This window comes from Kwoniella botswanensis, chromosome 1, assembly GCF_036426115.1.
Source record: "Kwoniella botswanensis chromosome 1, complete sequence".
NCBI lineage: Eukaryota > Fungi > Basidiomycota > Tremellomycetes > Tremellales > Cryptococcaceae > Kwoniella > Kwoniella botswanensis.
Window position 1 is genome coordinate 7,848,654 of NC_088599.1, and position 21,428 is coordinate 7,870,081.

At 44.2% G+C, this 21,428-nt stretch overlaps 9 protein-coding genes across 9 annotated transcripts; 6 read left to right on the top strand and 3 right to left on the bottom strand.

The window, feature by feature from the left end:
• Nucleotides 1-282: 282 nt before the first annotated feature.
• Nucleotides 283-2,272, top strand: L199_002956 (uncharacterized protein; the record flags this gene model as incomplete). The annotated part of the gene is made up of 5 exons (XM_064888693.1): nt 283-350; nt 425-598; nt 705-891; nt 977-1,093; nt 1,175-2,272. 5 exons carry the CDS (start codon nt 283-285, stop codon nt 2,270-2,272), a joined length of 1,644 nt encoding a protein of 547 aa, XP_064744765.1.
• A 287-nt stretch (nt 2,273-2,559) lies between these two features.
• On the top strand, nt 2,560-4,558 carry L199_002957 (uncharacterized protein; the record flags this gene model as incomplete). Its single annotated transcript, XM_064888694.1, has 7 exons — nt 2,560-2,697; nt 2,776-3,031; nt 3,098-3,192; nt 3,263-3,781; nt 3,861-3,932; nt 4,009-4,371; nt 4,439-4,558. The coding sequence occupies 7 exons, from the start codon at nt 2,560-2,562 to the stop codon at nt 4,556-4,558; spliced, it is 1,563 nt and encodes a 520-aa protein (XP_064744766.1).
• A 682-nt stretch (nt 4,559-5,240) lies between these two features.
• On the top strand, nt 5,241-6,526 carry L199_002958 (uncharacterized protein; the record flags this gene model as incomplete). Its single annotated transcript, XM_064888695.1, has 5 exons — nt 5,241-5,297; nt 5,462-5,542; nt 5,609-5,845; nt 6,036-6,281; nt 6,458-6,526. 5 exons carry the CDS (start codon nt 5,241-5,243, stop codon nt 6,524-6,526), a joined length of 690 nt encoding a protein of 229 aa, XP_064744767.1.
• A 579-nt stretch (nt 6,527-7,105) lies between these two features.
• On the bottom strand, nt 7,106-9,738 carry L199_002959 (uncharacterized protein; the record flags this gene model as incomplete). The annotated part of the gene is made up of 10 exons (XM_064888696.1): nt 7,106-7,262; nt 7,346-7,419; nt 7,508-7,551; nt 7,626-7,759; nt 7,833-7,855; nt 7,934-9,090; nt 9,206-9,353; nt 9,441-9,446; nt 9,529-9,592; nt 9,665-9,738. 10 exons carry the CDS (start codon nt 9,736-9,738, stop codon nt 7,106-7,108), a joined length of 1,881 nt encoding a protein of 626 aa, XP_064744768.1.
• A 1,258-nt stretch (nt 9,739-10,996) lies between these two features.
• L199_002960 (uncharacterized protein) lies at nt 10,997-12,306 on the bottom strand (the record flags this gene model as incomplete). Its single annotated transcript, XM_064888697.1, has 5 exons — nt 10,997-11,257; nt 11,342-11,526; nt 11,624-11,681; nt 11,765-11,898; nt 12,021-12,306. 5 exons carry the CDS (start codon nt 12,304-12,306, stop codon nt 10,997-10,999), a joined length of 924 nt encoding a protein of 307 aa, XP_064744769.1.
• Nucleotides 12,307-13,020: 714 nt separating this feature from the next.
• L199_002961 (uncharacterized protein) lies at nt 13,021-15,903 on the top strand (the record flags this gene model as incomplete). Its single annotated transcript, XM_064888698.1, has 14 exons — nt 13,021-13,496; nt 13,634-13,747; nt 13,846-13,872; nt 13,950-14,007; nt 14,094-14,150; nt 14,220-14,356; nt 14,442-14,674; nt 14,770-14,892; nt 14,992-15,095; nt 15,178-15,231; nt 15,335-15,435; nt 15,532-15,586; nt 15,655-15,780; nt 15,853-15,903. 14 exons carry the CDS (start codon nt 13,021-13,023, stop codon nt 15,901-15,903), a joined length of 1,716 nt encoding a protein of 571 aa, XP_064744770.1.
• A 377-nt stretch (nt 15,904-16,280) lies between these two features.
• Nucleotides 16,281-17,481, bottom strand: L199_002962 (uncharacterized protein; the record flags this gene model as incomplete). Its single annotated transcript, XM_064888699.1, has 5 exons — nt 16,281-16,437; nt 16,500-16,745; nt 16,865-17,176; nt 17,238-17,274; nt 17,343-17,481. The coding sequence occupies 5 exons, from the start codon at nt 17,479-17,481 to the stop codon at nt 16,281-16,283; spliced, it is 891 nt and encodes a 296-aa protein (XP_064744771.1).
• Nucleotides 17,482-17,913: 432 nt separating this feature from the next.
• L199_002963 (uncharacterized protein) lies at nt 17,914-19,893 on the top strand (the record flags this gene model as incomplete). Its single annotated transcript, XM_064888700.1, has 3 exons — nt 17,914-18,765; nt 18,858-19,369; nt 19,437-19,893. 3 exons carry the CDS (start codon nt 17,914-17,916, stop codon nt 19,891-19,893), a joined length of 1,821 nt encoding a protein of 606 aa, XP_064744772.1.
• A 345-nt stretch (nt 19,894-20,238) lies between these two features.
• Nucleotides 20,239-21,304, top strand: L199_002964 (uncharacterized protein; the record flags this gene model as incomplete). The annotated part of the gene is made up of 3 exons (XM_064888701.1): nt 20,239-20,343; nt 20,582-20,758; nt 21,194-21,304. The coding sequence occupies 3 exons, from the start codon at nt 20,239-20,241 to the stop codon at nt 21,302-21,304; spliced, it is 393 nt and encodes a 130-aa protein (XP_064744773.1).
• Between the last annotated feature and the right edge of the window lie 124 nt (nt 21,305-21,428).

A 21,428-nucleotide genomic window follows, 5' to 3' on the forward strand; every position in this document is an offset into this window, starting at 1 on the left:
ATACATGGCTCAGGTCTCGAGAAGCTGTAATGGTATCTATCCATGCTCAGAGTACAACAGCTCTTTACCTGTCTTGTCTCTCAACATGCCAGCCACAGACCAAAACAACGCTCGCCCGTGACATTACGTAATTCATTCTGAACTACGTCACTCAACTGATAATCCTCGAGAGATGATCAATGGTACAGTATTCGATATCTCATCCTGTTGGTCTCAGCATGTATCACTGGCCAGTTCAGTCACAGATAGGAAGACAGCGCTGCTCCCGAGCTACTCCGCAAGATGAGCCTACCGAATTACCCCCCTGATCATCCGGATCGTACACTAAAGGTACTATCATTCAACGTTTGGTGAGTCTTCAATCGACCTCCTTCCCGCCCTCGCGCTGGTTCGAGATCAAGGACTGATCTGTTATTGGTCACAGGGGACTGGCGATAGTATCGAAAGATCGACAAGTCAGGATCAGAGCAATAGCCGAGTATCTGTCATCGTCAAATTACGATATAGTGTGTTTACAGGAGTTATGGGTATATAAGGATTTTGAAATTGTCAGAGAGAAGGTTAGGAGGAACTTACCGTTCTCTAGATTCTTTCATACGTGAGTCATACTTCTCTAGTCCCTACTACCTATTCTACTCTTACTCTTCGAAATGGTCCAAGGCTATAGGAGCAATAGAATTGATATATTTACCTGATCGCCTTAGCGGTGCCCTTGGTTCGGGCTTAGCCATCTTCACTCGATTCCCCCTCATCTCAGCTCAGGCATTACCATACTCCCTCTCCGGCTCACCTGCACAGGCCTTCGCTGGTGATTTCTTCGTCAAGAAAGCTGCTGCGAACATAGTGATCATACATCCTATATTGGGAGAAGTTGAGATATGGAATACCCATGTGAGTTCGATTAATAGCCATCCCCAACAATGCCAGTAATCATTTGCGAAGAAGCAAGCCAATCTAACCTCTTATGCTTTGTCAGATGCACGCTGCAGGAGAACATCCGCCAGATACCAGACAAGCACATAGGATAGCTCAGTCATGGCAATTGGCTAATGCGATCAAGAATGGGGCTGCAAAAGGAAGATATATATTCGCGGTAAGTACATACATCCTACGACATCCCACTTCTCTTGCCGCAAGAATGGTGGTATTGATCTCTTCGTGCAAAAACGTATAGATGGGCGACTTCAATTCCCAGCCATGGTCAATCCCTATCGCCATGTTGAAAAATCACGGAAATTTGACCGACTCCTTCGAATCAGTAACGAAAACTGCCAATATGGATTTATCACCTCAACCTACACCCGAAGAAGCACTGAAATCGTATGGTATGACGTGCGACTCGCCCCTGAATACATATTCAGCTGGTAAACCTATACCTGGCAACGTTTTAGAGAAAGGAGGCAAGAGGTTGGATTATATCTTCTTTAGACAGCCGGCTATAGCTAGACGAAGACCACTTGTCTGGGGATATAGGGATGAGGAGAATGAAAGTGAATCTAATAAGGGGAATGGAGCTGGAGGTGCGGACCAAGTTGAATTAGGTGATTTTACAGGAAAAGGTCATATGGAAGTTGGAAAACCCATCACATCGTCAATTGCAAAAGCACCTGAATTGAAATGTATCAATTCGGAAGTGATCTTGACTGGGTTGGTACCTGGTCAATCATTCTCTTATTCAGATCATTTCGCATTATTCTCTACGTTCACTATAGAAGATCCACCTTCCCAACACCCACAACAAAAACAGCAGAATCAGCAACAGACCACATCGACTTCATCTTCCGATAATTCATTTACCCCATTAGTCCCCCTAATCACCGAGCCTGAACAGATAAATCCTACAACCACAGCGTTCGCGCACCCTTCACCTGAATCGCCCAATATCAACTATGCCCCTTCTTCACCGCGCACATCGACTTCTTCAACAGCTGCTATAACAGCCAAGAGCAATACTGTCAGATCAGCATTAGACGTTTTGAGGTTGTATACGAGAATATCAAGTAGGACGTCGAATCTTCATCTCAAGGTATGCCTGGGATCGTTAATAGCTCTGATAGCGTTGACGATAGGCTCAGCATGGCAGCCTAAATCGTGGTTGCAACCTATCTTCACCTTCGTAGGTGGGTTACTAGGTGCGTCGACGGCGACCTTCTTGTATACCGGTTTCGTTTGGGGTAGATGGGAACAGGGGTTACTGGTAGAAGTCACTGAGGAGATGGAACTGGAACTGAGGGTCGCTGAGATGGAAGAGAGGATTAATACGAGTGCATGATCATAGATAGTATATAGATATCCGTCTGTGATGATTGCATGGTGTTGTATGTCTGCATAGTTTACGTAATTTGCCACCCCCTGTACGCGATTGAGTTTTTGTTATGGTGCAGGAATGCAACAAATGTAAACAAAACAACAAATCAGCATTCGCTCATCATCATTGTCGACACATTATCATATCATCAGTCGTAGGTCATACATATCTCATGCAAATCACGGTCATCTTGACGTTTTCTTGAACGATTGATCGAGCCGCTAAGTTGAGTGGTCGTACGACAAAACAAGATGTACAGAACACCACCGAAATTACCGCCCAGCCTGATGTTTCAGCAGAACGCCGAGACGCCTGGCCCTACCAAAGCGAGGATCAATCATTTGCAGACGCAAGTCAGCGAGCTGGTAAGGAAGAATCAAGGACTAGAGGTGAGTCACGTCCTTCAATGTGGGGCTATATGAGATCCAAAGATGGTCGACTGATTTGTGTTTGTTTTGTCGTACTAGAGAAAGATACAAGCCGAAAAGAGTCTACACTCCACGACCGTTGTGGAGAAGACTGAAGAGGTGAATGAATTGAGAGCGAAGTTGAAGGCCGCTCATAAGGAAGTGGAGAGATGCAAAGCTGAAGGAGAAGGTATGAGGAATGAGCTACATCTGCACTCGATGGTTCAACAGCAGAAAGCCCTTCTAGCCCTGGCACAAGAACAGATGCAGGTGGTTGAACTGGAACAGAGGCTAGTCAACGCTGAGAAAGCTAGAAGTGAGTGAACGAAAATATTCTCGATCGGATTGCGGATCCTCCATTGACGGAAGTACCTGTGAGTAGTCATGCGAGATCATAAAATATCGTTGTTCCAGGCGAAAGAAGATGATTTATTAGCTGAGCTGAAAGAGAAGGACCTTCTGATATTAAGACTCGAGGTGAGCTACACAGGACCCGTAGTATGACATACGGTGATATCAAGCTCATATGCTACGGAACTAAAATTAGCATAAACTATCAAAGACGTCAGCCTTCCTCAATCAACTTCAAACTACCTCTTCCCAAATCAGCTCAAATACCACCAAAGAGCTACTTTCAACTCAAAAGGAGTTATCCTCCGCTAAATCCAATGTTGATGCTTTGGAAAGTAAGATCGAAATACTGGAGACTAAAGTGAAAACCTTGAGAGAACGTGAGAAGGAAGCCAAGAGTGAATTGGAAAGTTGGCTGAAAGATGAGAAATCGAAGAATGGAAGTATGGAAAAGTCAAAGAAGGAATACATGAGTCAGATAAGAAGCCTCAAAAACGATTTATCAAAGAAAGAGGAGGAGCTAGAAGAGTTCGAAGAATTCAGAAGGTCTAGTAAAGAGAGGGAGAAAACTTTAAAGATGAGGTTGAAAGAGGCTAACGAGGAGAGAGACAGGTTGGTGGCTGTGGAAGAGGAATTGCAGGCTTTGAGGACTAAGGTGAAAGATAAAAATATGAGTAGTCCAAAGAAGATAAAGGAGAAGGAGAGAGTCAGAAAGGTACGTTCACTTCACCACACTTTTCGTCGGTATGATCTCACTTTGAGATGGTTACTGATGTGTTGGATTGAATACTCAGGCAAGCCCTGTTCAAGATGGGTCTTCGGATGAGGAAGTCGTGCCCAAGAAGAAGACGAAGAAAGCTGAATCGGTAAGTGTGCCTGTGTACATGTGTAGAATCATAAAGTCGTGACTTTGACTTGACCTCAATCGTACATTTCTCTCAGCCTGATCGTCAGACGAAACCCAAGACAAAACCTACCCCAGCTCCCATACCTTCACCCTCGACGTCACAGTCAGAATCAGAAACACTCGTAACGAAATCCAAGGCTGCTTCCAAACGCGCTAAATCACCTGCCAAATCAAAGAAAGTACCACTGGAAACTTCAGATATCGACAATCAATCAACAGCTAAGAGTAAAAGTTCTGCAACGAAGAACGTGAGAGTGATTGATGTACCTGCGCCTGAATCCGAGCCCGAACCCGAGCCTGAGATGACCGCGAGTGCCCCTGCTGCTGTTTTGCCAAAGAAGAAAAAGAGGTTGCTGGGCGGGGTGAAATCGGCTTTTGAGTGGGATCCAATACTGGGTGTAAGTCCATCTGCCATTCAAGGAAAAGATCCCATGCTGATTGAACATTGACCACTTGTGCTCGCAGAGCGGGGATGGCGTGATACCACTTGGTCTCAGTCCGATGAAACCTATAACAGGCAAAGCTGCCGGGACGATACCTCGAGCTGGATTTTCCGTTTCCAATAGGTTGAATAGATTAACATGATTATCACATATAGTGCTTGTTTGCATATTGTATTTCTTGCATGATATTATCTTATAATACAGATCTTGATGTATATGGTACAGTATTGGGTATGATTTCTCAGATTGATACACCCTCAGTGAGAGGAAAAGCATAAGGTGAGGGGGAGGGATGGGACAGGTGGGGGGAGACGAGAAGAGAGAAGGGAGAGAATAGGACAGACGAAAAGAGGAGAAGAGAGGAGGGCAGGGAGAAACGGAAGGCCAGGAGAGAGAAAGTAAGAGAGTCCGGGGCGGCGAGGCCAGGAGAGGAGAGGAGGGCAGGAATAGACGGCGGTCGGAGGGAGGGGGAAGGGATGAGGGATGTGGGGGAGGGATGATGCCAATTTGAAGAGCCCTGTAAATGTGAGAAGGCTCAAGCGATACGATGCAACGAGCCTTATGGCAATGCACCGGTAGTGGGTGCCACACTACATACGGACAGCATGATAGTAGTGACGCTAAAATGGAGAACGTAAATAAAATAAAGATACCATGAGATCCGGCGGACGGCGCACGGTGACTATGCATCATCACATCATGCTTCTATCAACCTCCTTGATCCCTCTATTCATCAAGACAGATAAGTATCAAGCAGGCTATCGACAAGTTTCCAACTCTCCAGCACCTACATATCCTCAATACGCATCTAGATACCGCTCAACATGTCGCGAACAGGTGCTCTGGACGATAGCGAGATCCAAACGGAGATGAACAAGATGGTAAGTTTGGGTCTGAGCTAAGAATGAACTTTCCTTTATCCTCGACTTGCTCTTGATGCCTCGAATAGCGCCATGTATACCAACAAGTCATGGCAGTACTGGCTTGAGATTAGGGGAGGAGAGGATAATGCACAGATTACTGAATTGGGTCGTATCATGGATAGGTCGCGTTCATCTCCCAAGAGGCAAGGGAGAAAGCAAGGGAGATCCAAGTGAAAGCCGATGAAGAATTCGCTATTGAAAAGGTAAGTTTGGTTTGGCCTTCCTTTATTGGAGGATATGTGCTGATGTGGAATTGGGTGACTGAATAGGCAAAGATAGTCAGACAAGAATCATTGGCTATCGATTCCCAATATGAGAAAAAGAAGAAACAAGCTGAAGTAGGATGGAAGATCTCTCAATCTACGGCTATCAACAATTCTCGTATCAAAGTGCTCAGATCAAGAAATGATCATTTGGAATCTATCTTTGAAGAAGCCAATAAGCAAGTCAAGGATCTGAGTGAAGGTGATAAGTATAAGCAAGCTGTGGAGAATCTGATTTTGGAGGTGAGTGAGCACATTTGATCAATTAACGAATTGTTAGCTCTCTCTTCCTCCGTCTTTTTCTTCTCCTCCTCTTGATTATCACCATTATCATTCAGAATCATTTATCGATTTTTTGCAACTTCAAACAATTCTCCCGATCTGTCACACACCTCATCATACAACTCACACTAATATGTCGTCCAACCCACAGGTCCTCCTCAAACTCCTCTCTCCCACCATCACCATCACCCATCGACCCAAGGACGACGACCTAATCAAGAAAACCTCCAACAGCGCATTGAAGCGATACAAGGAGATGTCAGGTCGAGAGACCAAGATCAACTTTGAGAAAGGGTTGAACGATAATAGTTCGGGTGGTGTGATTGGAAGTTCAATGAACGGTAAGATCAAGGTTGATAACACTTTGGAAGAGAGATTGAAGATTCTGGAAGAGAAGGTGAGCTGGACCCGTATCTCATCCTGACCCCTTCGCCTTCTTTTCTATGTTGATATCGCAACATATCGATGGCTGGGTCGTGGTTTCGTAATACCACCTATGATTTCATGCCTCTCGCTTCATGACATCGTACGTACCACACCATATTCGCTAACTCCTTTCTTCCTCATTGCTAGATGCTTCCTGAGCTCAGACACGATCTCTTCGGTGTAAACGAGAACAGAAAATTCTACACTGTGAGTTGACCACTACCTGGTTAGACAGACTATCATGCTTGCTAACCCTGCATTTATCACTTTTAGTAAACAAATGACGAGTTGTAGCTTTCTTGCTAAACAGATATAGAAAATATTCGTTCTCTCATACCATTAAACATGTATTGAAAAGTTGTCGATTGCAGTTTCTGCTCAAATGTGCAGCATTTGCTGACTGACTAGTGATCGATATTGAGGTGCTATAATTTTTAATCCCGGACTGAACTGAGTATTGCTTAAGGGATAACGTGTGATGACGAAGATGGACTTTTGACCTTCAAATCTTGTCTCGTCTCTGCCAGCTTGAAGAGAGACTAGTGAGCACCATGGTTCACCTGAGCTAATTCACAGCATACATGAGTTTCTATATATGGATTGGTGCTACTGCAGTTATACAAATTATATGAAGTGAGTTACAGTGTGAGACATGATGGAATGCTTTTTTTTTCAGCCTCTTCCCCCTGCATCACATCTTCAACTCTTGATACCTCATCTCCTGATCAAACCCTCTCTATCCCCATTCGCTTTGAAGCATATCGCCTTGATAATCAAATTGCTCAATATACCTGACTACTGCCTACCGAACGCTTCTGGACGTTCGGCATGTATCCTATTTCCGGCTCCCTGTCTATTGGTCGTTTCTTTCTCAGGCATACTCAATAAAGGTGCATCTCTCTGAGCTCGCCATCTGTTAGATATATTGATGACTATATCGTCGATCAATATGCTACAACAGGAAGCATTAGTGTGAGCTTTCGTCCTTGAGAAAATTTCTGTTATCTGTTTTTGCGAAAAATAAGATCAACCCACCTATAATTATCGATGAACCTCTCTGATATCTCGTAATTATTATGATCCAGTACATCGTCACCGTGCAATTCCAACTGTGACAAATATCACGAGATCAGCAAATACAACGTTTGTTCACTATTTGGGCAAGACCATATAGTTCAGTCATCGAATTGCACTGACCTCTGATAACATCGCACGGAACACTTCTACTAGGTCATATCTCCCTATATCCACAGAATGTCAGCAGAAGCACTTTAAATGATGAGATCGCATAATGGCGTTTAGAGGGTTGACTCACCTCTCAACAAGATCATCCTATCCCTGATCGAGGGAAATATGATCCCGTCTATAGCATGTTCATGAGGTATAGTCCGCTGTACCACCGTCGGTCGGAGTGAGGGCGGTAAATGGTATTCATGATTCATCCTGAAGCTGTGACATCAAATTCATTATCAGTTCGTCGATCCTCTCCAACGCCACCAATTTTTACATAAACGCAACTTACTTATTGAGATGATAGGTGATCAACTAGACGATAACGTATCAAAACATTCATCAGGATCACCGGTGCATATTCGTATTCCAAATTGTCATGTGTTGACTCACCTGCATAGTCTCCATCTTCCTATCCGCGGGATCACCCTCTGCTATGAGCCTCATCAACTGATCCTGCTGTCTCCTCCTTTCGGCAAGTTCGGCAGCAGTGACACCAGGTCCTTCAAGGGCGTTATCAGCGTTGGTAATGGCCGTCACAGCTTCTCTCAAAGTTTGGGATTTTTCTGGTCCAGTATGTGATAGGTCCGAAGACAATACTGATGGATGTCCTCTGGCGTAATTACCCTGTGAACCGATCCCACTGGGTGCCGGTCTAGGTCCAGCTAAGGAACTAATTGGATTTTCGGCACTTCTACCTATATCACTTGATGAAGAAGAAGTAGGTAGGTTCATAATTCCACTTGAAGGTCCACTACCGCTAGGTAACGGAATACCAAATTCACCAGTGTTCGAAAGCATCGTAGGCGGTGTTGGGCCAAATCCGAAATATCCACTTGAAGAAGATCCCATACCGGAACTGGAACTGCCAACGCCGATAGACTGGCTTTGATCTTGATTCAAGGATGAACCGTTATTATAATCCGCTTTGGGTGATCCACTACCTCCTAATCCAGCAGGCATGATATGATGAGCATATCCATGTTCTCGAGTATCTCCTGTCACCCTACTGCTCCCACTGGAAAACCCACTGGGATCGAACCTCTCCCTATCATCCGTAAGCGGAGGTGGTCTAGGTTGCAGATTCGGCGGTCCATTATATCCCGCAGGATCGTTTTCCGCTAACAACGTATCTAGATCCGGAAACAGGTAGTGATAATTTTCATCTTCAGGTTGACTGAAAGTATAGAAGCTGGCAGGTAAAGTAGGTTCGTTGGATATCGATGGGTTTAAGGGAGTTGGTGTACCTGTAGCACTCCCATGCCCTAATTTGGCACCCGTACGATTCTCACTTGTCGCTCTTCCTTTTCCCTTATCTTTTTCTTTCTCTTTCTCAACAGTAGGACTGCTTTCATCATCACGTTTCCTCTTGATGGTACTTCCCCTTCTACGAGTCGCGCCGTATTTCATTCCCGGATGAGCGGCCAGCTGCTCCTTGGATGCTTTGAGATTTACAAATGCCTCATACGCCGTGTCTGTGTCGGAACGTGTGAGGATGGCATCTAGTCCGTCGGCCGATAGTCCTAATCGAGGTAGACATGATCCGAGGCCTATTATGATTCAGCTCAGTATCAGCTGCAAGCTCGCTCACGAGAACGTCTACGATGTACCAACGACAATCGGACGTAAGGGAAGAGAGAAGAAATAAGAGATTTCGATACCTACCTTCACCGATAAACCCAGCCATATTCTTCACCATATTTCTCAAATCCTTATTCTCCTTCAACAGGTTTCTTACCAATAACGTCATGAGTTCTATACGTTCTTCTTTATCACCTGACAACACTTCCACCCTAGCTTCTAGATCCCGTATCTGTCAATGACCACATTACAGAACGTCAGACAGCCGGTTATGGTATCGATAGTGCTCTACGAAAGTTGGAAGGGTATGGAGACTTACATATTGCTGAACAATCAAAATCCACATCAGTGATCTATCTCTTTGCTAGAGCTTCAAATATGCGAGCGAGAAGCAGACATCGACTCACCTGCTTACGCAACCTAAACTCTCTCTGAGCTATCCTATTCTGAGCTTTTCTCACCTGACTTGAGCTATAAAAAAATTGGATATATATTCAATATTCAATGTCGAGCAAAAATGAGCCAAAGACACTCGTAACTCACGAAGAGCCTTTGCCTCCTTCACCAGGATTATCATGATCGTCATGACCATCATCATCACCTCCACTGTCTTCCATCTACGTTCATACAGATAGATGGTGTTGTATACGTCATCCGAATATTGCCATAGTGTGTAGTGCGTGAAGAAATGATGGTTCAGAACTGGATCAGTCATTATGTCCCGAGGTAATGAGGATTATGGACAGCCAAAGACAACGTGTGATTGAAAGTCCTTACATCCATTTCCGTTTTAAGGCTGCAGATGCAAACTCACCTCGAAATCATCTCTTTCCTTACTCGGACCCGGCATCTTACAAGATCCTTCTGAATACCTCTCTACACTAAAGCCAAATGCTTTGTCGTACAGGTGGAATGTAATATACGAAATCTGTATGAAGCTGAGTTGAAAGATTTGTGATGTGTCTTCGCTTGTTATGCAATTGGAGAGTTTGGTTGGTTTTTTTTTTCCTTTGCGCTTTTTTCGAAGATCGACCGATGAGGTAAACAAGAGGTGATACAGTAATTGGATTTAGGATCAACTAGTGAATTGTTGATTGATATGTATCTGACAATATGACGATGCTGATGATGCTGATCGAAATGATGGATTGAATGATTCTGAGGCTAGGTGAACCCAAAGCTAAATTACTGAATCCGAATTTGATCGTTTATTCGTGGTGATTCGGATCTCGAGTCAAGAGATGTATTCGTTCTAATTTGATGTTAGATGTATTCCTACTAATCTGATATTCGGCTATGCTTGAGGATCTGGTGGGAAAATCTTGAATGTGAAGGTGAGATGAGGATAGGATGTTTCCAATGTAAAAGGGAGAATAGAGATGGATGCGAAAGAAGGTTTTATCGTTTAATCAAAATGCGAAATGTAATTTTGTGGAATGTTAAGATGTCGAGTGGCGGTAAAGCCATCCCCGGTCCTTTATCAATCCTTCTCGTTCACTCTCGGATCGTCCCTGCTCAAGAGCTGGAACATACTTGGTGTAACCAATTAGAGTTACAGTTACAGTTGCAGTTCACGCGATGCAACGATCAAGCAAGGTGAGTGCTGCGGTATGTAGTGTGTACTCTTCTCACTTGCTATGACATGGTCTCATGGTCTTTACTCAGTCGGCTTGATTAGTCATCATCATGTGGCACCCATCCAAGGCACATACACAGAGCATTCTTTTCCAGCTAATTGCATGCCATACACACACTGGATCAACTGATCACTCAATTGAAACCCAACACACGCAAGTTCGGACGTCGTAATTTCAGCATTGCGCAGCGCATCACTGAATGGGACAAACCACATCACAATGAGATTGATAATACAATTTATTGATCCCTTGATCGATCGCCATCCGAACCCCTCTTGAACCTCTCCATCTCATTCCTCGTAGGTAGAGCTACAGTCCGAGGACATGGCACAGCACCTTCATTGACTGATTGTCTTGAAGTCCAGCCAAGTAATCTAGACATCAACCATTCGGCTACACCTTCTCCGGGTAGTGGTCGGATAGTTTCTACTTCATGGGAAGTTATAAGGCCAGAAAAAGGGGAGAAAGTGTATAATGAAGAAGTATGCCATTTCGCTTCCTGCAAATACGAAGAAAATACATCAGCCATCACTCACGCAGGCGATATCAGAGAAGGGTTTGATTGAGTTGGAACACCACTCACTTTATGAGGCGGTAATCTCAATGTACCATATACAGCAACCTGTACTCTGATCTGTTTCTGTCGATGGGCCGGTACAGGTTTCTTCGCTAGTAGCAACGCGGATTTAGGATCTGATTGAGCCAAGTCGGATGGTGAAGGCGAAAATGACATTCGTTCGAGGTCGGATCGGAGATCTGTGTGTAATGCTAGTGTAAAGCTCAACATATTAGTGCGACGTCGACGACACAAGGAATTGAATAGCCGTGAATCAATGAAGTTGAATGACAAGTAGAGGAAACTCACCATGCATTCCACTTCTGGTCAAAGAGAAGGCCATCGAATAGCCAGATAACGAAGATATCTATACACAGGATGTCAGCTTGAGATGAATCATTCCGAGCACAAATCAAGCAAACGGAAACTGACAGAACGAAAGTTACTCACCTTGAGAGGTAAGGGTGCAGGTAATTTCAACACCATATGCTTGCTGAATATATTCTGAGGGAACATGTTGGTAGAATTCATTTCTGGGTCAAAGAATAGTGGAAGAGTCTCTTGGAGATGTAACATCGCTCGAGCTGAATCGGTCAACTCGTCAGTCAACATCAAGACGATAAGTCAGATAGAAATGACAAAAACAAAGCTCCACGAATGATCTGGTCTTTCATTCGGAAGATCGCTGGCAGATGATTTGACTCACCTACCCTCATATCCCATTCCCTATCATCGACCTCTTCATCCTCATCAGGCTGTCTTTCTTTCCCTTTACCATACTCTGGCAATTGAGCTTGATGTTTTGCTCCCCCAAGTCCGAGGTGGGGTAAGAAGAAAGGTACGGAGGACGGTGATCTGGAAGGTAAGAGCGACAAGTTACGGATTGAGATTGAATGGATACTCGTGAAAGCGGTCGTACGTAGAGGTGGGTGTTGAGGTAGTCGGGAAGAGGATGCTCGGCAGGCTCGAGGGATGGAAGGGAGGACCGACATTGCGGCGAGAGTGGATGAATCGATTCTTCGGTTTGGATCACAAGACACGGAAAACGAGAATTGTTGTGGAACGTATGTTCTCTGAGTACAATAAGCTGGGTTGATGGGTATGCTACAATCCGAGGATGGTGATACAAGTATACAGGATGTGAGTTATGCAAAGAACAGTGAGTGGTTTGGTTTTTTTGAAAGATCAAAGGTTTTTGCCGTAATGACATTTGTTTTTCTTTTCATCGCATTGCCATTCGGCAACATCATCTCATCATTCAGTGCCATCATACTGTATACATCACCGTGGGAAAATAATGCTGATTACGATGGCTCTTACACTTATACCGTCCACCCCCTTTAAGCATCATCCCTTGTCGGTGAAGACCGATCAGACTCGCCTGTAGCTGTGCCTGGCCAAGTTCAATAACCGCGGCCGTCCATCTCGAGATGAGATGAAGAAGATATAAATAAAAGTCAATCTGTCAAGTTAGTCTTAATGTCAGTGAAGCAATCGAGATTCAAGATTATCCATCTACTCTCATCGAGTCGATCAACTCACAACGACCATAGCATCATGATCTGTATATAGTGTGTATCGCTTCCTCATCCAATAGTATCCAAAAAACCCTCGTCGACCTTACCAACTGTATATGAACAAGCCCTTCGTACTTGTACGGGATCGATGGTCAGACGAGCGAAATAGATCATTGATCAGCGATAATAATGAAAGAGGGACCTGACCTTGAATTGGGTGGAACAGTCCAGAATGATCAGTCACATCAAATATCAGGTCCAGAGTGTGTAGTAAATGGAGAGAAGAAAGATCGTAATGATTCCGGGACTGGGGTGGAAGTCCAACCTGAACGACCTCTCGATGATCTTACCACTCAACCACCTCCCTTACAATCAGAAACAAGGTCCGGTCCTAACAAACAAAACGAGCTTGGTCCTACGCCCACCTCACTATCTACGGTCGAAGCCCGAAGGGTAACAGCATCCTACTCCACTTCCCCGGCCAATCCTCGAAATTGGACTGGCCAACGAAAAATGTTAATTACAATCACACTCGCTTTGACGGGTTTTATATCGACAATGGGAAGTTCGATCGGGATTCCAGGGATGCACGCTGTAAGAGATGAATTTGGAGTGGGTTTTAGAGTAGGGGTATTGATTCCTGGTGCATACGTGCTGGGATTGGGGTGAGTCACCTATCTTTGATCACCGACAAGGAATTCGTGAGGTCAAAGCTGAGGGATTTATCTTGGGATTTTCCTGGGACGAGTTGACTTCAGTAAAGCTAGGTTGCTTACGTTCTGTTCGTTCATTCGATGAATAGTGCCGGCCCATTCATATTCGCTCCGATATCTGAACTGTACGGTCGACAAATCGCCTACACCTCTTCTCAGGTAACTTATTGTATATTCTTCTTAGGTACCGGATTTTCGAATGAGTGGGTGGATCCTTTCTGAGTCAATCAACTCCAATCGTTCACATCTGATACGTTGTTAAACATATCCATTGAAACTTTCTCTTTGCTCCTCAATCCAGTATGGCAACCTTGATTGTACTCCGATTGTAAGTCTTCTTCTAACTCATATAGTCGAGCTCCGCTTATCTGATCAATCGGATTTATTTTTTTTTGCTCGGTATAGCTTTTGTGGTGTATTCGCGTCCGTACCGCCTTCCTTGGGTGTAGCTACATGCGCAGATGTAAGTCTTGAGTCTGTTTCAATTATATCACAAAACAGTCAAACGCTCAATGTAGTCTTTCACTAATCTGTTTGACCCCTCTCTAGATGTACGAGCCTTCTCAAAGAGGTAAACCAATCTCGATATATGCTTTAGGGCCTTTGGTAAGTGTTGAATTCCCCTTTCGCTAGGCTGAACATTGCTGAATTAATGATCATTATTTTTGATCTTAGTCTGGACCGATCTTGGGTAACATGCTGGGGTATTGGTTATTGTATTTCGGTTGGAGATGGGCATATTACTTTATGACTATCTTATCGACACTTAACACGATCTTGTTGATTCTAGTGATGAGAGAGACCTATGCTCCGTGAGTCTGACCTGGCAGGAAAGCTTGAATCATTCTCCAAGAATGCGCGTTGACGAGTAACGCTTATGACCTATTGTCATTGCAGTGTCATCCAAAAGATCTTAGTGTATGAATCTGTTCACAATCCTCCATCAGCATCGCACACTGAAAATCACTTCAACCCGATAAACTGGTTACCTGACTTATCATGGATGCCAGCGATGGTATCTAAATCAGAAATGTTATCAGTCTATGGTAAAGCGTTCTCTAGACCACCTAGATTGTTATTCACCAATCCTGTCGCATTTGCTTTCTCCATGTATTATGCTTATTTGTATGGTAAGTCTCTGACAACCATCCCATCCCATCCCATCCCATATCTTAACATAGGACATAGGAATGGCTGCTGACGATGGTTTATTTGATGTCAACAGGTCTGATATACCTCTTCTTAACTACCATACCATTATTATTCGGTAGCCCACCTTTCTCACAGAATGATCTGTTCTCATATGGCTGGCCACAAGGTACCCTGCCTCTCTCATATCTCGGATTAGGTGAGTCTTTCATCTAGATCTGTCTCATCAACGATGAGATGACCAAAAAAGAAAAAACCTAAGAGCACCATGACTGATATCTGTCTGATTGTTTGGTAGGACTCGGATTCTGCTCGGCCGCAATCGTAGCTGCAAATTGTCAAGATAGGATATACAAATATCTGTCTAAACGGAATGGGGACAAAGGTCAACCTGAATACAGGGTGAGTTGGGTCATCAACATAAACACACCATTTTGATTTGAAGATACAACTGTTGAAGGTGGACTGATGACTGGAGGTTTAGCTTGTGCTCACCCAGACTGGAATGATAATTATGCCTATTGGATTGTTCATTTACGTGAGTTTGGGAAATACATGATGTCAAATCATCTCAAGATAAGATGTTCACCCGAAGCACAAAACGCTAAAGCTCTATCTACTTCATGTTTACCATAATATAGGGATGGACAGCAAACTCCCATACGCATTGGATAGCACCGATCATAGGACAGTACCTCATTGGAATAGGTTTGGTCTTACCTTTCAATACTATACAGAATTTGTAAGTCTTGAAGTCATCAGATTATCCCTCTTGATTGCAATTGCGTATCGCGAGGTTCCAAGCTAATACATCTCAACTTGACTTGCATTGATCCAGTTTGGTGGATGCCTTTCATCCATACTCTGCAGCAGCCATCGCAGGAGCCACAGCTGTAAGTCACGAATGACCTTTGATCTATATCTGCATTGACATTGACATTTGATAATATCATTTTGATAGGCCCGATCGATTGTAGCTTGTATCTTACCACTATTCGCCACGGAGATGTTTGTGAAATTGAATTGGGGTTGGGGAAATACTCTATTAGCTTGTGTCGCGATTCTAGGTGTACCATGTCCTCTTGTCGTGAGTCTATAATTCCCAATCGAGCTTGATATGCCATGACTGCAGATGTCAGCTGATAGACTGGCTTGATAGATGTTCTTGTGGGGAAAGAAGTTGAGAGAAAGATATGCTTTTCAAGGGTAATATAGTATAATGTGGTAACAACATATAGTCAGATAATATAAACAGTACAGTGCAGGTAGACCTATGGGATTATGTGAGATTTAGGAATAGGAAAAGGAATAGGAATAGACATTGATATAGATGGATGGATAACTCGATAGATAGTGGAATAATTGATTAACCTGTAATACCATAATCACCTGTAAGAAGTAGACTATCATATGCATATCTCCATCCATGAATATGTGTTCATCTTCTAGTCTTTTCCGTCATCCGATAGTAGTCATTTCCGTAATAAGATGACTCCCTTTTCTTGTTGTTTCCGGTTTTACGAAGAAATAAAGTACAACACAACCGACCCTTGACCAATCAACCTTATAAGATACTAGATATGGTTCTTAAGGCTGATCAACTGGATTCCAAGTACACGCTCCTTTGGCACCTTCGTCTAACCCGTCCAAAGCTTTCATATCTTCTTCCGTCAATTCGAAATCATATACATCGGCGTTGGACTTGATTCGAGAGGGAGTGACGGATTTAGGTAATGGGATGTACCTGTATTTGAGATCATGATTGAGCGACAATGGGCCGATTATAGTGCTAGTGGGTTGACTTACCCTTTCTGTAAACTCCATCTGATCAACACTTGAGCTACTTCCTTATCATATTTCTTTGCCAATCCCACCAATACCGGATTCTCATATCGTTTTGGATCGGCTCTTATCAATGGTGAATATGCTTGTACGGCTATTCTATTCTCTTCGCAGTATTTGACGATCTCACGTTGTTGACAGAATGGGTGAAGTTCGATTTGGTTTATGGATGGTTTAGGTGATGGAAGGGATTTAAGATGATTTACTCCGCTATCACATCAAGACATGTCAGCACATCGTGACTTGTTGAATTTACATATACGTATACATGAATATATGTTTATAAAGGAAAAAAATTTCGTCTGAGGGAAGGGTAGTCCATCACTTACAAATTACTAACTCCTATATCTCTTATCCAACCTTCCTTCTGAGCTTTCACCAAAGCCTCCCAATTATTCTTTCTACCTTCCTCACCACCGAACGGAGCGTGAATCAGCATCAGATCGATATACGGTTGATCAGATCCTGTTCTGTCGATCTTCTTCAACGAGTTCTTCAGAATGTCATACACCGACGAAGAAGGATGGACAGTATGGGAAGGCATGTATTTGGTTGTAAGGAAGATTGATGATCGAGGAATATCAGTTTGGAGCACTGCTCTTCCTACCACTATACAGTGAAGATAGGCATCAGCTGTGTTCCTTCGGACAATACGAGGATTTCGTAGATGTGCTGTATATTTATGCATGTGCAGAGTCAAACTTAGCATCTTCGTTATGATATGCTTGAGCACTATCGACTATACATACCAGCCAATTCAATCAGCTACAGCTGTACGCAAGCTGTCAGAACATCGAGCAGACTTACTATGCCTATAACCAGCTTTGATAGCTTCTTTCACACCATTCTCACATTCCTTGGATCGAGCTTGATAGACCCCATATCCCAACTGAGGGATGGAGTGCCCACTGGCGAGTTTGATAGTTGAATCGATCGAGAGTGGCATTTTCATAGGTGATTTTGTATAGTCTCGAGGTGTTCTTCGGAGAGGTTGTAAGTTGTCGGCAGTTCAGATGAGATGCTGTTCAGTCACTATATATAGCTTCTGACTGGCTCGGTGATGCGATAAATGCCTCAACCTCGGGGTTGGTTCAGTCAACACCACTTGCTCATCGTCATAGCTCATCGATCTCATCGTATCCCAACAGATGGAGAATAAAAGTGGAGGCCGGATTGAGGCCCTCCTGGTTACAGTGGGATAAATGATCAGAAACTCATCTTGAATCAACTCGTGCCAATTTGATCCCGTCACTCGTTCCTTGTTGCCACCATTCCATCCCATTCATCTTTCGATGTCGTTGATACAAATGTAGTAAACCCACAGAACAAGAATCACGATTTTCCTCTCATCATCAACCCCAACAACCATCTCAACACCATGTCCGGCCGACGACCTGGAGACGGCACTGCTTACGGTCAGCCCGACCCCAAGCGGGCCAAGGTCAATACCCCTGCTCCAGCTCCAGGAGCACCATTGGACATGGCTGCCATCCGAGCTCAAATAGCAGCCAGAAAGGCTCAGTTGGAAGCTGCCGCCGCTGCTTCTCGATCAACTCCACCCGTCGGTGGTTCAGCTTCTGGATCAGCTTCACCTGCTCCTGCTCCGGGTCCAGCCGCTCTACCTCCCAAGCCGGCGATGGACGCCTCGATAGCCGATAGATTAGCAGCTGCGAAAGCTCGAATCGAAGCTCTCAATGCTAGAGCCGCCAACCCCTACTTATCTGGTTCAGGAGCTATGCCAAAACCTCCTTCTGAATCACAGCCGTCATCGTCGTCGTCGACAAATGGTCAACCAGGAGTGAGCAGTATCGCATTACATCCCTTGTTGATGGGTCAATCTCAAGCGCAACAGCAGGAAGTAGAGAAGAACGAAAAGAAAGCTATGAGAGATAGGTACAAGACTATGGCACCCAAGTTCACGTCTGTAAAAGCGAATGCTGCTGTAGCTTCCACTTCCACTTCTAACCGAGCGTCACCAGCCGCTCCCGTTCTCAATCCCTATGCGACCACACCTACACCTAGCGGATCTGGAACTCCCATACCCGAGGAGGAAAGGGCACCAATCAGACGAAGTAAGAAACTACAGTTTTCCAGAGCTGGTAAATACGTTGCGCAGGGTGATGCGCTGAGGAACGAACAGAAGATGGAAGCTCTCAGACAGAGGATAGCAGAAGCTAGTAGGAAGGCAGGGCTGGATAGTGAATTTGATACGTTGGAAAGGAGTTTGAAGGTGAGTCTGGCCTTTTAACCTACTATACATATCATGACGCATGATTTGTACAATATAAAAAAGCTGATGTTCCTCTCTCTTCTACTTCTTAGAGGCAACCACCGCCTGAAGTGGAATGGTGGGACAAGGCGATCCTCCCTGAAGGAAAGGGATATGAGGATCTTGAAGATGCCGTTCAATTCATGACCACCCATCAAGATTCACTTATCACTCATCTCATCCAACATCCCATACCTATTCCTGCGCCGAGCGACAAGAAGCAGCCAGAGAGAGGGTTGATGTTGACCAAGAAAGAACAGAAGAAAATGAGGAGACAGAGAAGACAAGCTGAATTGGAAGATAAGAGAGATAGACAAAAGATGGGGTTGTTACCTCCTGATCCACCTAAAGTCAGATTAGCCAACCTGATGAAAGTTCTCACGTCCGATGCGGTTCAGGATCCAACGAAGGTAGAAGCGAAAGTGAGGAAGGAAGTGGCTCAAAGAGCAAATAAGCATGAGAGAGATAATCAAGAGAGGAAATTGACGGCGGAACAGAGGAAAGAAAAGGAATATAATGCTTTGGTGGCTAGGGAGAGGAAAGGTATTTACGGTGCGGTGTTTAAGTGAGTGGTTTCACCCTGCTGAATAAACACAATTTTTTCGACCGACTGACTCGGTCCTTTTCCGTAGGATCAAATACCTCACTAATGGTCGACACCGATTCAAGATTCGTGAAACTGCCAAATCCGACTTGTTATCGGGAGTATGCATATTCCATCCTAAGTTCGCTTTGGTCCTTGTAGAAGGAGTCGATAAATCGATCAAACATTATAAGAAATTGTTATTGAATCGAATTGACTGGACGGAAGAAGCTAGACCGTTGAACGATAATGAACATGACAATGAGGAAGATGAAGATGATGACCGTCCCAAAACGAATGGAGACAATGGAGATGGTGAAGGACCGGAAAGTTTGGAAGACAATAAATGTGAATTGATCTGGGAAGGTGAAGTGCCCGAGAGGACGTTTAGACTTTTCAGAGCTAGACATGCTGAGACGGATACGAAAGCTAAGGAGTGGTTGACTCCGAAATGGGAGGGAATGTGGGATTTGGCTAAGAGATGGGTATGGGAAGGTGAAGAGTAGGAGTGGGAGTAGTAAGTTATGTATCTGTATGTATATGGAGCGATAAGCGTAGTTACAGTCAAAATCATGCATCGATCATTGTAATTGATTTACTACAGTATGGGGAGTGCCACTCGTATGCATTTAATCATCTTGAACCCTATTCGTCAAATGTTAGGAGGGATTTGATTCCGTCGTCTGAGTTGAGCTGGTTCCTCAAGTGGTTCAGTGTAGTTGAATGTCTTAACTTTACATTCTTGCAATTGAACAATCATCAGTACACAAGTCACAATCTTACAAACACACAGTGCACATTCACTCGCATCACTATCTATCACTCCGACCTCCTCAGACAAACCATTCAAGATGACAACGATCCCATCCAGATTAGCTAAGTTGACCACGACAGTCGGATCATGGGAAGAGGCCAGGAAGGCTTCTATAGTAGCTTATAGGGCATGGTATCGATCTGTGAGTGTTGTACCTTTGCAGCGATGTGAAGAGTGAGAGGAGAGGAGAAGATAAGAGAAGAGCTGGGAGAAAATGTATATATCTACATGTACTAGAGGACAAGGAAGGTGGATTAGCGCTTTAAGGGTGTCAGGATCAAAGTATAGATGGAGAAAAGCTACGAATCCTATACAACTTGAACAAATCATGCTAATCATCTTTCACCATGGTATGGTATGGTATGGTATTGTGTAATTAGGCCCCAGATATCGTCCAACTTTACGCTCTCAACGTATCACCTTCATTGGTCCGATTGAAGTTCAGACAAGATTTCGAGAGGAATAGGGATACGATAACTGATTTGTCGGTGATGAACGTCATGTTGTTGAAGAACCAACAGGAGTATCAAGAGACGATGAACGCTTGGAAACAAGAGGTGAGTGGCCGAGTGAAGTCTCGATTATGGAATTTGGGGGTCGTGTCGTGTCATGCAAGAGGAAGTTGCACGAGAAGGAGGAAGGAAAAGAGAAAGGTGGACTATCAGGGAGATTGACGGAGAGGGAAGGGAGAAGGGACAGAGGGACAATGCGGGTGAGGGGGAGGGGAGAGATAGGATGGGATTGGGATGGTTAAGGTGAAGGAGAAGGAAGTAAAGTGCGGTGGACGATGGGGGAAGCGACAACAGAGACGGAGTAGGGACGATAGAGAAGCGCAAAATCAACAGTGGACTGCAGGCTGTATCATCTAGCATTCGTCCCTTCGTCTCGTAAACAATTCACTATCCATACGCTTTCTACTACTCAGCCAAACTTTTCTAATACGCTTTCGTTTTGCTGACCATTCCGTTCATCATTTATTCGATGATCTCCAGCCCCACGTTATGCAATGGTTCAAGCGATACGACGACCCAGCCCCACCCAAGACTTTCCTCGAAAAGTTCTACGCAAGTAGAGATGATCCCGCTCAAGTATCTTCCTTCTAAAGTGCTAGTTCATGAACATGTAACAGGAGAAAAAAACAGAGGTAGATACATAGATTGATATGCATTCGTCATATACCCTCACGCTATCATGTTTTCTTGGGAGCAATTGATTAAGTTACTGTAA